Below are 14,470 nucleotides of genomic sequence, written 5' to 3' on the forward strand. Positions count from 1 at the left end.
CAATATTTTTATATATCATGCATAGTAAAGTGAAGGACATTTTAGATGCACCTGGACTGTGTTCCAGATATGACGATTCTACGCCAGGGTTTCAGGAACATGGATTGTCCTCTATATTAATAATGGATATCTCGGTTTTGCCTTGGAAAGATTTTTCCCCTTTTTCTTTCTCCTGTGTTGTACTGATACATTGAATATTCCAAGGATTAAATTTGTAACAAGGCTTATGACTAATTTTGACAGTAGTTTATAGATTGCATTTTAGTTGTGTATTAAATGTATAGGAATAATATTTTTTTCTGTATCTTTCTCATTGCCTCAGTGCATTTTCAGTGCCTTAATTATTTCAAGTAGGCAATGTTTAAGGTCATGTTGCTTTAGTTATTTTATAATCTTAAGCAATTTAAACTCCAAAATGACATCGACTTCATATAAATGCTTTTTATCTTTTGTAGAAAAATGCTAAAGGTCAAGATCTATTCGACCAGATTGCTTACCATTTGGACCTTGTAGAGGTAGAATACTTCAGCTTGCAATTCATGGATGCCTTTCAAATTTCAGTAAGTGACTGCTGTTTATACTAATGGAAAAGTACAAGTTAAATTGGTCGAAGAAGTTGTTTACTAGAATGGCATGATTGTAATGCTACTTTGAATGTTAAACATTGATATGAGTAAAGCCATTTGGTGGAAATTAAACTAGCCTAATTTTTAAAAAAAAGTTATGGTTTATATTGATGCTTCTACATGTATTCGGAAATAATATCCTCAAAAAAAGGCCATTTACAGAATTCAAATACTGATAAACAACTTAAAAAACCTCATGACTTAAATAAAAGTTGTGTACAATTAAAAAACGGCCACAAAATCACTACTTCCAAGCAACCAACCGGGTTAAAATAATTTTTACAAAAATAAAATACTGTAGATACTGGAAATCTGAAAATAAAAACAGGGAATACTTGAAATACTCAGCAGATCAGGCAGCATTTGTGGAGGGAGAAGCCCGAGTTAATGGTCTAGATTTTCACCAAATCAGGTTGACTCTGGAGCCCTTTAAAGATGGCAGGTGGGTCCTGATTCAGGGATTTCCAACCCCATTCCCAGGCTGTGCGATTTTTTTGGGTGTGTCTTTAAGGGGTGAGGGCTGCTTCCTGTTAGAAGTCCACATCTGGCACTCCTGACCTGGCCGGCTCCATTGCAGAGATAGGTATGTCCTACTCTTCCACAATTTTCATATAGTCCGGCCAGGTTTTTAAAGAGTTGTGGTTCATGGCCCCTTAGAGGAGTCGTGAACCCTAGTGTGCATGAGGGGACCTTTTAAAAGCTAAGTTAAAAAGGTCCCCCTATGCCATGTTATGCCCCCTCACATCCCCTATGCCAAGCTCTAGCACTTCCATACCTATTGACCCACTGTACACTTTCTGGGACCAATGAATCCCATAGTGAAAATGAGGATGTTGTTTAAAAACGAGCTTTGAAAAAATGTAACCTTTGATCATTTCCTCTAGCTTAAAAAAACTTGGACAGGCTCATAGAAGTGTCAATCATCCAGGCCTTTTGAAATTTCAGAAACCACAAACACAAACCATTTACTTATGTCAATAAAGATTGTGAAATTGACCAGAGATTAGAGAGCCTGAGCTGTCAATCAAACACTGTTCCCTCTGGGGAGCAGGTGTTCTGTTAATCAAATAGATGTCTGGGCTCTCAGCCAAGCATCATTAAGTACACCACAGGAAAGAAATCAAATGAAAATTGATTAGGTTTTCTCACATTGCAATTCAGGATTTGTATTTGAAATCACATTTTGTAGCTCAGTTTGTTTTTCTTTGGGAGCTGAAACCCAATGACCACCTCATGTGATGCCAGAACAGTAGTGGTTACAATGGAAGTGTTTTGGAATGTTAATGTGTCATAAGTTGAAGCTATACCTAATATTTCTACAGTTGTATTATAGGGAACAAATCTAAAGTACACAGAAGTGCAAATTTTACACTGGACATTTAGAAGTTTTGAAGGTGGAGGTGAGCTGGGATGATGCAAAATATATTTCTTAAGGAGCTCTGGGGCATGCTGACACTTAGTACATTTTCTAACTTTTAAAGTCCATTGTGATTCAGCAATTGAAACTAAAATAGTTTATTCTGGAATAATTCAGTTTTAATGCATTGGACAGGCCTCAGACTTCCCTTTAATTAGTCTGGGCCATGATCATTGGATACAATCAGCTCTTTCTGCTGGAGAGTGTCTGGTGGGGGCTGCCTCACAAAGAAATCTTTCTGAGAACCCATGTCAAGCTCTGCAGGTTGTCAAAGAAAATCTAAAAGGGATTTTACGTCCTATGGGCAAGTGCAGCCCGACCCGATCAGGTGTAAAATAGTGTGCGATGACGACAGGCAAGTGTCCCAATGTCATCACGCACTTGCGTGATATTTCGATTGGCAGGCGCGCACAAGTGTCGCTTATGCGCGCGCCAACATTTAGGCCTATTAATTTAAATTAATTAATTTAAACCTTTTTTTGCTGCATAGATGAGAATCAAATCGCTGAACTTTGCTTTGAACATTGGTGTTCAGGTGAATCAGCCAGGCGACCTTTTGATATTTTAGCAAACCTCATCCACAGACAGGATGAGGTTTCCACAATTAAATAAAAAATAAATATAAATTTTGGGGCAGAATTTTTATTCTGTTTGTTTTTGTGAGTAAGTTCCATGTCAGGACTTTTTTTCAGATTTCAAAAATCTTTAATTTTGATTTTAAAGTTGTTCAACTTCCTGCCTTCAGAGAGTTTTCAGCCTGTGCTCCCCCATGCATGTGCAGACTTTTGCATTCACCTTCCGCCCACCCCCACCCCGGCAGTACTGAGCTTCTCAGCTCGTCTTTCACGCTGGCTGGCCGTTAATTGGCCATTAATTGGTCAATGTGAAATCCCAGCTACTCCTAGGCCCACCCACCCCGTCTGCCCACCGACCCGAAAATCCTGCCCTATGTTCATGTTTGTCACTAGGTGAAGGATAATGATGCATACTATTGTTTGTGATGTGAAGCATTTATTATGTTTTCCTACTTTTTTTTCCTTACTTTGTTGTCCTTGCCTGTCTGAATCTCCTGCTATCCCTATTGGCTGAGAGTGCAATTCCATGTTAATGCTGGCTTATACACATTCATGAAAATGTATCATCCTAAAATATTGTAATTGTTAAGTAGCACGGGTAAGTTCCTATTAATAGGAAACTACCTATTGACCTTACTAGTAATACTAATATGCAGCAGTGAGTGAGTTGTTAAAGTATATTGGTCCATGTTTAATGCTGACTACTGTGTTGGGCCCACATTTAATGAGAATTGTTGCAACTATATTTAAAGAATAAACTCTTCAGCATTTTCATAGGCTTAATTGTGTAAAGATTACTGTATACTCATTCCACCATCCTCATTTCAACAATTTTTTGCCATTAACCAGCAGGAACACCTGACTTACATGCCAACCCTGCTTTTATTGACCATCATCAGTTGCCCTGCAAGGAGCCTCCTTGAAATGTTGTTCCTATGCTGATGATGACCCCACAATAGAGCTAGGAGGAAATTCCAGGGTATTAACATAGGACAATAATGTAATGGTGATCCTTGCCTCACATCAGCATGATGTGTTACTGGAATGGGAACTAGGATGGTAGGTTTTCCATGATCTTGTTGATCTTGTCCTTCAGATTGGTAGAAATCATCTAGCAGGCGTCGCAGTTGGACTAATTGTGGCTGAAGTAGCATGGCTTTATCCTGTATGTGTTGAGCTTTTTGATGAAGCTTCATCCATCCAGACAAAATGGAGAGTAGGGATTGAAGTGCCTGAGTGGTGGAAGGTGAGAAATAGCGTTCCCAGGAAATAGTGCTGCGACTTGTATGCTTAGCCCTTAATGTTGTGGAGTGAGCCAAATTAACTAGGTGTTGGCTTCTCTAATGGCGATCTTAGGAGGAAGCCAACTCGGATCATGCACTTGACACTTCTGGCTTAAGGCACTTGCAAACATTTCGGTCTTGGTTTTGCCATGGTTAAGGATGGAGAGGTCCATAAAGCCTTTTTCTCCTATTAGTTGCCTGATTGCCCATAAGCATTCTTGACTGGGTATAATACAGCTACAGAATTCAGCTATGTTGGTTGTGGTATCAGTTAGCTCTGTACTGATATTTGTGTCTAGAATTCTATGTTGGTAGCTTCACTAGATTGGTCCTTTATTCAAATATACATGCATCACACTGCTCCTGGCATTCCTTTCCGCACTCTAATGAGCTAGGATTAGCCACCTGGCTTGATGGTGATGAGTGTGAGGGATATGCTCAGCAGTGAGGTTACAGATGTCATGACATGCAATTCTGCTGTTATTGGTGGACCACATCACCACGTGAATGCTTTGGGATTGTAAATCTGTTTGGTTATTTTTGTCTGCACCACTTACTGTAGGATCTTAAAGCACAACAGGAGGCCACTTAATCCATTGTGCTTCTGTTGGGCCTTTGAAAGAACTATCTATTTAATTCTCCTTCTCTTTACCCATAGCCCTGGAACTTTCTCCCCTTAAAGTGTTTATCCAATTCCCTTTTCAAAGGTACTTCTAAATAAGCTTCCATGACTCTTTCAGGCAGCGGATTCCATATCATAACTCGTTGCATTTTTTTAAAAAATTCCCTCACCTCTTCTCTGGTCTTTTGCCAATTAGCTTAAATTTGTCTCCCCTGTTTATCTTGCTTCTGTCCATAAGAATTTCTCCTCATTTACTCCGAAAACCCTGCATAATTTTCAATGCTTTATTAAATCATCCCTTAACCTTCCATGGCCTAAATCCAAGCTTCTCCAGTCGCTCCACATAACTAACATCTCTCATCTCTGGTAACATTCTGGTAAGTCGCCTCTGAACCCTCTCCAAAGCTTTCACCTTTCGAAAATATGGTTCCCACACTTGGACATAACATTCCAGCTGAGGCCTGACAAGTGAGTTTATAAAGGTTTAGGATAACTTTTTATTTTGTGCCTTCTATTTATAAAGCCAAGGATCCTATATGCTTTTTTTAACAACTGAAAAGAGAGACATGTTGCCAAAGCTTTTCATCTTGCACTCATGAGGACAAATGCAAGAATGCAAAATTTCAAACGATCGCAATGATCAATGCAACATCTTAGCCAATCAGAGTCAACTTGCCAACCAGTCAGCATCATTTTCTCCTGTAGTATAAGTTTTTGCAATTGTTCTTACTATGATGACATTCTCCATCATGTGGGTGTGATTCAACTATTATGGAATTTTAAAGGGGCTACGGGAACAGAGACCTGGATATTTCCTTACAGAGATCTTTAAATGTAGAAGGACCATAATATATAGGAGCAAAGCAGGACATTCGGCCCATCGAGTCATTCGATGAAATCATGGCTGATCTGATAATCCTCCACTCCACTTTCCTGCCTTTTCCCCATTACCCTTGATTCCCTTACTGATTAAAAAATCTGTCTATATCAGTCTTGAATACTTAATGACCCACCCTATACAGCCCTCTGCAGTAAAGAATTCCACAGATTGACTACCCTTTGAGAGAAGAAATTTTTCCTCATCTGTGCTAAATGGGCGCCCCCTTACTCTAAGATTGTGCCCTCTTGTCCTAGACTCTCCTGCAAGGGGGAAACAATCTCTCAGCTTCTACCCTGTCAAGCCCCCTAAGAACCTTATGGGCAGGATTTCTACCCACACCCCCCCCCCCATTGGGGGCGAAATTGAATGGTGGGTGCACACAGGGGCGCCCCCGATTGGGCGTGCGGCGCCATTTTACCGTGAATGAGATTTCATGCTTTTTCTAATTCCCACCGGGGCTCCTGGCATGCCCACCAACCGTAACGTGGGATGGGAAGGTCCATTAATTAGCTAAGTGACTCATCAATGGCCTCAATTGGCCATTGACAAGTTGGTGGGCACACAGCTGATTTTGCTGCGTGCCTGTCTACTGGAAAATTTAAATGGGGCACGATCATGTCGGGAGTTCCGCTCAACGTCACCGTGCGTCATTTTACGCCTTGGTGAGGGGCCCCCCCCCCCCCCCCCCCCAGCTCGCCGACGGGAAAATCCTGCACTATATGTTTCAATAAGGTCACCTCTCATTCTTCTAAACTCCAATGAGTACAGGCCCAACCTACTCAGCCTCTCCTCATAGGAAAATCCCTTCATACCCAGGATCAACTTAGTGAACCTTTTCTGGACTGCCTCCAATGCCAGTATGTCTTTCCTTAGATAAGGGGACCAAAATTGTTCGCAGTATCCTAGGTGTGGCCTTGTATAGTTTTAGCAAGATTTCCCTATTTCTATACTCCATTTCCTTTGAAATAAAGGCCAACATTCCATTTGCAGACACTTCCTCCTACCTCCTGCTGGACCATGACCCCACCACTGAACATCAAGCCATTGTTTCCAAGATTGTTACTGAGCTCATCGCCTCTGGAGATCTTCCTTCCACAGCTTCCAACCTGATAGTCTCCCAACCTCGGACGGCCCGCTTCTACCTCCTACCTAAAATCCACAAACAGAACTGTCCCGGTAGACCAACCGTGTCAGCCTGTTCCTGCCCCACGGAACTCATTTCTTGCTATCTTGACTCCATTCTCTTTTCCCTTGTCCAGTCCCTTCCCACCTACATCCGTGATTCCTCTGACACCCTACATCATATCAACAATTTCCAGTTCCCTGGCTCCAACCGCCTCCTCTTCACCATGGAAGTCCAATCCCACTGCACCTCCATCCCCCACCAGGATGGTCTGATGGCTCTCTGCTTCTTCCTCGAACAGAGGCCCGAATAATCCCCATCCACCACTACTCTCCTCCGTCTGGCTGAACTTGTTCTCACACTGAACAATTTCTCCTTAAACTCCTCTCATTTCCTCTAAATAAAAGGTGTGGCTATGGGTACCTGCAAGGGCCCCAGTTATGCCTGTCTCTTTATGGGGTATGTGGAACATTCCTTGTTCCAGTCCTACTCCGGCCCCCTCCCACAACTCTTTCTCCGGTACATCAATGATTGCTTCGGTGCTGCTTCGTGCACTCGTCTGGACCTGGAAAAATTTATTAATTTTGCTTCCAATTTCCAGCCCTCCATCATTTTCACGTGGTCCATCTCTGACACCTCCCTTCCCTTCCTTTGACCTCTCTATCTCAATTTCTGGTGATAGCCTGTCCACCAATATCCATTACAAGCCTACCAACTCCCACAGCTACCTCGACTACAGCTCCTCACACCCCGTTTCCTGTAAGGACTCCATCCCATTCTCTCAGTTCCTTTGCCTCCGTCGCATCTGTTCTGATGATGCCACTTTCAAAAACATTTCCTCTGACATGTCTTCCTTCTTCTTTAACCGAGGTTTTCCACCCACGGTCGTTAACAGGGCCCTCAACCGTGCATCCGCCCTCACACCTTTATCTCCCTTCCAGAAACATGATAGGGTCCCCTTGTTCTCACTTATCACCCCACCAGCCTCCGCATTCAAAGGATCGTCCTCCGCCATTTTCGCCAACTCCAGCATGATGCCACCACCAAACGCATCTTCCCTTCACCACCCCCGGCGGCATTTTGCAGGGATCGTTCCCTCCGGGACACCCTGATCCACTCCTCCATCACCACCTACACCTCAACGCCCTCCCACGGCACCTTCCCATGCAACCGCAGAAGGTGCAACACCTGTCCCTTTACTTCCCCTCTCCTCACCGTCCAAGGGCCCAAACACTCTTTTCAAGTGAAACAGCATTTCACTTGCACTTCCCTCAATTTAGTCTACTGCATTCGTTGCTCCCAATGCAGTTTCCTCTACATTGGAGAGACCAAACACAGACTGAGTGACCGCTTTGCAGAACACCTTCGGTCTGTCTGCAAGCGTGACCCAGACCTCCCTGTCGCTTGCTATTTCAACACTCCGCCCTGCTATCATGCCCACATGTCTGTCCTTGGCCTGCTGCATTGCTCCAGTGAAGCTCAACACAAACTGGAGGAACAGCACCTCATCTTCCAACTAGGCACTTTACAGCCTTCCGGACTGAATATTGAGTTCAACAGTTTTAGATCATGAATTCTCTCCTCCATCCCCACCCCCTTTCCGATTCCCCCTTTTTTTTTCCAATAATTTATATAGATTTTTCTTTTCCCACCCATTTCCATTATTTTTAAATGTATTTCCATCCATTGTTTTATCTCTACCTTTTAGCCTATTTCGATTCCTTTACCCCACCCCCACAAGGGCTATCTGTACCTTGCTTGTCCTGCTTTCTACCCTTAATTAGCACATTCCTTAGATAACCTTCAACACTTCTTTGTCCTTTTCTCTGTGACATCTTTTGGTTATCTCCACCTATCACTGGCCCTCTATCCAGCTCTCCTTGTCCCACCCCCCCTTAAACCAGTTTATATTTCACCTCTCTTCTATTTTTACTTAGTTCTGTTGAAGAGTCATATGAACTTGAAATATTAACTGTGTTCCTCTCCGCAGATGCTGTCAGACCTGCTGAGTTTTTCCAGGTATTTTTATTTTTATTTTTGTTTTGGATTTCCAGCATCTGCAGTTTTTTGCTTTTATTCCATTTGCCTTCCCTATTACCTGTTGAACTTGTACATTAGCTTTTTGGGATTCATGCACAAGGACTCCCAAATCCCTCTGTGCTGGAGCCTTCTGCAGTCTTTCTCCATTTAAATAATATTCAGCTCCTCTATTCTTCCTACCAAAGTGCATAACTTAACATTTTCCGAAGAAGTTGATAAGGTAGTACAGAACTGAAAAGAGAGACGTGTTGCCAAAGCAACAAGCATGTAAAGTAGAGCAGGCTACAATCAGATCAGACATGTTCATATCAAATGGTAGAGCAGGTTCAAGGGGCCGACTGGCCTACTCCTTTTCCTAATTCATATATACGTATAGGTTTTGTGCTGTCGTTGGTTGGCATGGTCAATATCATTAGCTTCCCTCTATACAGTTTTGCATCAGTTGAAAACTGGTGTGAACCTTGAAAAATTTCAGCGATTTGATTCTCATCTATCCAGCCCCCTAAAGCTGTGTGGCATTAAATTTAAAACACATATTTAAATGTTATTTGTTTGGTATTGCAGCATCCGGTAAGCCAGTGGGTCAGAACTTGGCCTTGTCCTGTGATCCTGGTCTTTTTTTCACTTGAGACGGTTGCATTGTTCCTTTAGTTGTTGTTTTAAACATTCTAGTTAATCATTAATTAAATATGTATGTATAGATCACTGAATGCAGTAACCTTTTATTTGAATAATTCAAGGTTGGAGGCAATGAAATCTTTCTTGTGTTCCATCTAGTTCCCAGAGCTATGTCAGTGCTCAGTCCAATGACCTTTTTCCCAATTTCATTGTACTAGTTTGCATTTCTGTTTCCCTGTCACACTTCCACGCATGTATAAATATTTCAAAATAGGCAGTTTGGAATGCAACATGGAAAGAGTGGTATTCGTAAAACTGCATGCTAGCATCAGTAAAATATATTGGTGTTTTGTCAGTATTTGGAATGCTGATGAATCATGAGCTTGGAAATTAAACTAGCTCTACGAAAAGATATTAAAATGTATTTCAGCCATATTATCCATAATTTGAAACTTTAATTTCACTAAGTGTTTTGAAGATAGCATCCAAAATCTTCAGAGTGAAAACTACTTTACGTAGAGATGTAAAGAAATCAAAGCACTCTGTATAATAATAACAGAAAATGCTGGAAAACTCAGCAGATCTGGCAGCATCTGTGGAGAGAGAACCAGAGTTCCTGTTTCGAGTACAATATGACTCTTCTTTGGAACAGGTTTGTTTACTAGAGCTTGCAAGATAAAAAAAATTAAACAATAAATAATATTACATATTTTATAACATTTGAGATATTAATTTTTGCTGTCTTTAGAGTATGGAACTTGCAATAAGACTTGCACAACTCCTCTAATGTATCAGCAAAATTTGAGGGTTGTGTATCTACAAGGCATATGAGTGACCCTTATCCCCTTAGAGCCATTGGGGTACTACTTGGAACAAAGGGAGTCCAGAGACTTGGGAGTGATCCAGCTGATCTTTTCTCTATTATCTAGTTAATAATGCAATTTAGAATTTTAAATACAAATCTACATGTGGTACATGGCAGTACAACATCTTTTCATAAAATGAATAAAGTTGGTGAGTTTTAATTGGATTTGGGTCGTTCCTGTGATCTTCCACATTCTGGGTTATTAAACTCAGCCATCTCTTTCTGCTGTAGTGATTCCTATATCATTATTTATAACTTTTTTAAAAACTCTGTCTTTCCCAGCCCCCTCTCCTTGGGCATCTGAGTAACATACAGCCAGGAAAGACCCCTCCATTTGAGAAATGAGAGGTGTAATATCACTGCAAACTTCACAGTTGAATATAAGGCACCATTGGTCATGCTACAAGGACTGGGTTTACTCTGCCTCCTGTAACATCATTCGAATTTAGTCTGGGACATAAAAGAACAGGTCAGAGAGGACATGAAAGGAGCCTGGAAAGTGAACTCGGAGAACTGAGCTGAATATTCAGGAGATAAGTTGAAAGTTTGAAATAAGGATGAGGAGGTGGAAAGAGATGAGGAGAGAAGAGAATTGTGGTGGAATTGTAAAAACAATAGTGAAAAATGAAGGTGAGTTTGAGTGACCTGTTGATAGTCATAGGTTCCTGCAACTAGTTTCCTGTCTAGGAGGGATGATTCACGGTTCTGCAAGAAGTATTTCCCACACTGCTTAACTAGTTCAGTGATTTTTTTGTTATTGTGACTGGTTTGTGGCTTTCTTGGGTCTTTTAACAGGGTACATTTAAAGATAAACTATCTTTAATAGCTTATAGATTGTGATTGCAGCCTGTGAGGTAGTTAGAAAATTTCGAGAGATTCTCAAGTACATTTTATGCTAACTTTCACCCAGGCAGGATTTAGAAATTCACAAAATCACAGTGCAGAAGAGGCCCTTTGGCCCATCGAGTCTGCACTGACACGTGAGAAATACCTGACCTACCTACCTAATCCCATTTACCAGCACTTGGCCCATAGCCTTGAATGTTATGACGTGCCAGATGCTCATCCAGGTACTTTTTAAAGGATGTGAGGCAACCTGCCTCCACCACCCTCCCAGGCAGTGCATTCCAGACTGTCACCACCCTCTGGGTAAAAAGTTTTTCCTCACATCCCCCCCTAAACCTCCTGTCCCTCACCTTGAACTTATGCCTCCTTGTGACTGACCCTTCAACTAAGGGGAACAGCTGCTCCCTATCCACCCTGTCCATGCCCCTCATAATCTTGTACACCCCGATCAGGTCGCCCCTCAGTCTTCTCTGCTCCAACGAGAACAACCCAAGTCTATCCAACCTCTCTTCATAACTTAAATGATTCATCCCAGGCAACATCCTGGTGAATCTCCTCTGCACCCCTCCAGTGCAATCATATCCTTCCTATAATGAGGTGACCAGAACTGCACACAGTACTCCAGCTGTGGCCTCATCAAGGTTCTATACAACTCCAACATGACCTCCCTACTTTTGTAATCTATGCCTCCCATATGCCTTTTTCACCATCCCAGTAACATGCCCCTCTGCCTTTAGAGATCTGAGGACACATACACCAAGGTCCCTTTGTTCCTCAGAACTTCCTAGTGTCATGCTGTTCATTGAATACTTCCTTGTCAAATTACTCCTTCCAAAGTATATTACCTCACACTTTTCAGGGTTAAATTCCATCTGCCCCTTATCTGCCCATTTGACCATCCCGTCTATATCTTCCTGTAGCCCAAGACACTCAACTTCACTGTTAACCACCCGGCCAATCTTTGTGTCATCCACAAACTTACAAATTCTGCCCCCCACATCATCATCTATGTCGTTTATATAGAGGACAAATAATAGGGGACCGAGCACAGATCCCTGTGGTACGCCACTGGACACTGGTTTCCAGTCACTAAAGCATCCTTCTGTCATCACCCTCTGTCTCCTACAACTAAGCAATTTTGAATCCACCTTATCAAATTACCCTGTATCCCATGTGCATTTGCCTTCTTTATAAGTCTCCCATGTGGGACATTGTCAAAGGCTTTGCTGAAATCCATATAAACTACATCAACTGCACTACCCTCATCTACACACCCGGTCACCTCCTCAAAAAATTCACTCAAATTTGTTAGACATGACTTCCCTTTGACAAAGCCGTGCTGATTATCTCTGAGCAAACCTTGCCTCTCCAACTGGAGATAGATACTCTCCTTCAGAACTTTCTCCAATAGTTTCCCTTCCACTGACATGAGACTCACTGGCCTGTAGTTCCCTGGCTTATCTCTACAACCTTTCTTAAATAGCGGAACCACATTAGCTGTTCTCCAGTCCTCTGGCACCTCCCCCGTGGCCAGAGAGGAATTAAAAATTTGGGTCAGAGCCCCTGCGATGTCCTCCCTTGCTTCCCTCAGCAGTCTGGGACACAACTCTTCTGGACCTGGAGATTTGTCCAATTTAAGCCTGCCAATACCTTGTCACTCCCTTTATCAATTTGCTTAAGAACCTCGCAGTCTCTCTCACCGAGTTTGATACCTTCATCCTCATTCTCTTGGGTGAAGACGGATGTGAAGTATTCATTCAACATATCCATTCATTCATACCCTATCCATTGAATGATCTGTCTGGTTTGCTTAAGGTGTTTTGAATGTTACATTATTAGTATAAAAACAAAATACTGCAGATCTGAAATAAAAACAAAAAATGCTGCAAATATTCAGCAGGTCAGGCAGCAGCTGTGTAGAGAAACAGAGTTAATGTTTTGGGTCGATGGCTGGTCCTGGTGAAAGGTCATCAACCTGAAATGTTAATTCTTTCTCTCCACAGATGCTGCCTGACTGCTGAGTATTTACAGCATTTTCTGTTTTGATTGCATTGTGGTAACCAGAGTAGTATTATTATTTCTTCAAAGGTCACTTAAACTCATCTTCATTTTTCTCTACTGTTTTCCTGGTTTTAATTTGCCAAAATTCCATAGATTCGGGGAAGGTTCCATTAGATTGGAAAGTAGCAAATATAACTCCTTTATTCAAAAAGGGAAGGAGACAGGAAGTATGAAACTTTAGGCCAGTTGGCTAACATCTATTGTAGGGAAAATGTTCGGAGCTATTATTAAAGATGTTATAGCAGGGCACTTAGAAAATTCCTGCGCAATCGGGCAGAGTCAACATGGTTTTGAAAAATGGAAATCATGTTTAACCAATTTATTGGAGTTCTTTGAACGAGTCACATGTACTGTGGATAAAGGGGAATCGGTGGATGTACTGTACTTAGATTTCCAGGAGGCATTTGATTAAATGCCACATCAAAGGTTATTGCAGAAACTAAAAGCTCATGATGTAGAGGGTAATATATTGGCATGGATAGAAAATTGGTTAGCTAACAGGAAGCAGAGGGTTGGCATAACTGGGTCTTTTTCTGGCTTGCAGGATGTGACAAGCGGTGTGCCGCAGGGATCAATGCTGGGACCTCAACTTTTTACAATTTATATAACTGATTTGGATGAAAGGACCGAAGGAATGGTTGCTAAATTTGCTGAGGACACAAAGATAAGTAGGAAAGTAAATTGTGAAGAGGATGTAAGGAGGCTACAAAGTGACATGGATAGGTTAAGTAAGTGGGTAAAGATCTGGCAAGTGGAGTATAATGTGGGCAAATATGAAATCGTTCATTTTGGTAGGAAGCTTATTATCTAAATACTGAGAGATTGAAGAGCTCTGAGATTCAGGGGGATCTGGGTGCCCTAGTGTATGAATCACAAAAGGTTAGTATGCAGGTACAGCAGGTAATTAGGAAAGCTAATGGAATGTTGTCATTTATTGTGAAGGGAATTGAATACAAAAGTAGGGAGGTTATGCTTCAGTTGTACAGGGCATTGGTGAGACCACATCTGGAGTATTGTGTACAGTTCAGGTCTCCTTATTTAAAGAAAGATGTAAATGCATTGGAAGCAGTTTAGAGAAGGTTTACCAGACTAATACCAGCAATGGGCCGGTTGTCTTATGAGGAAAGGCTGGACAGGTTAGGTTTGTATCCACTAGAATTTAGAAGAGCAAGAGACGACTTAATTGAAATCTTTAAGATCCTGAGGGGCCTTGACAGGATGGATATGGAGAGGATGTTTCCTCTTGTGGGAGAATCTAAAACTTGGGGTCACTGTTTAAAAATAAGGGGTCACTCATTTATGACAGAGATCAGAATTTTTTTCTCTGAGGGTTGTGAGTCTTTGGAACTCTCTTCCTCAAAAGGCGGTGGAAGCAGAGTCTGAATATTTTTAAGGCAGAGCTGGATAGGTTCTTGATTAACAAGGGGGGTGAAAGGTCATCGGGGGGTAGGCAGGAATGACGGGTTGAGGTTACATTCAGATCAGCCATGATCTTACTCGATGGCAGAGCAGGC

The 14,470-nt window shown here is 41.9% G+C and overlaps 1 protein-coding gene across 1 annotated transcript in view; it reads left to right on the forward strand.

The window, feature by feature from the left end:
- LOC121276579 (band 4.1-like protein 4B) overlaps positions 1-14,470 on the forward strand; it is a 222,466-nt gene that overhangs the window by 143,023 nt on the left and 64,973 nt on the right. The window contains exon 2 of the mRNA XM_041185153.1: positions 456-560. Coding sequence (XP_041041087.1) covers positions 456-560 — 105 coding nt within the window. The remainder of the gene's footprint in view (positions 1-455; positions 561-14,470) is intronic.

The sequence above is a fragment of the Carcharodon carcharias genome, chromosome 3 (genome assembly GCF_017639515.1).
Source record: "Carcharodon carcharias isolate sCarCar2 chromosome 3, sCarCar2.pri, whole genome shotgun sequence".
NCBI classification, from domain to species: domain Eukaryota; kingdom Metazoa; phylum Chordata; class Chondrichthyes; order Lamniformes; family Lamnidae; genus Carcharodon; species Carcharodon carcharias.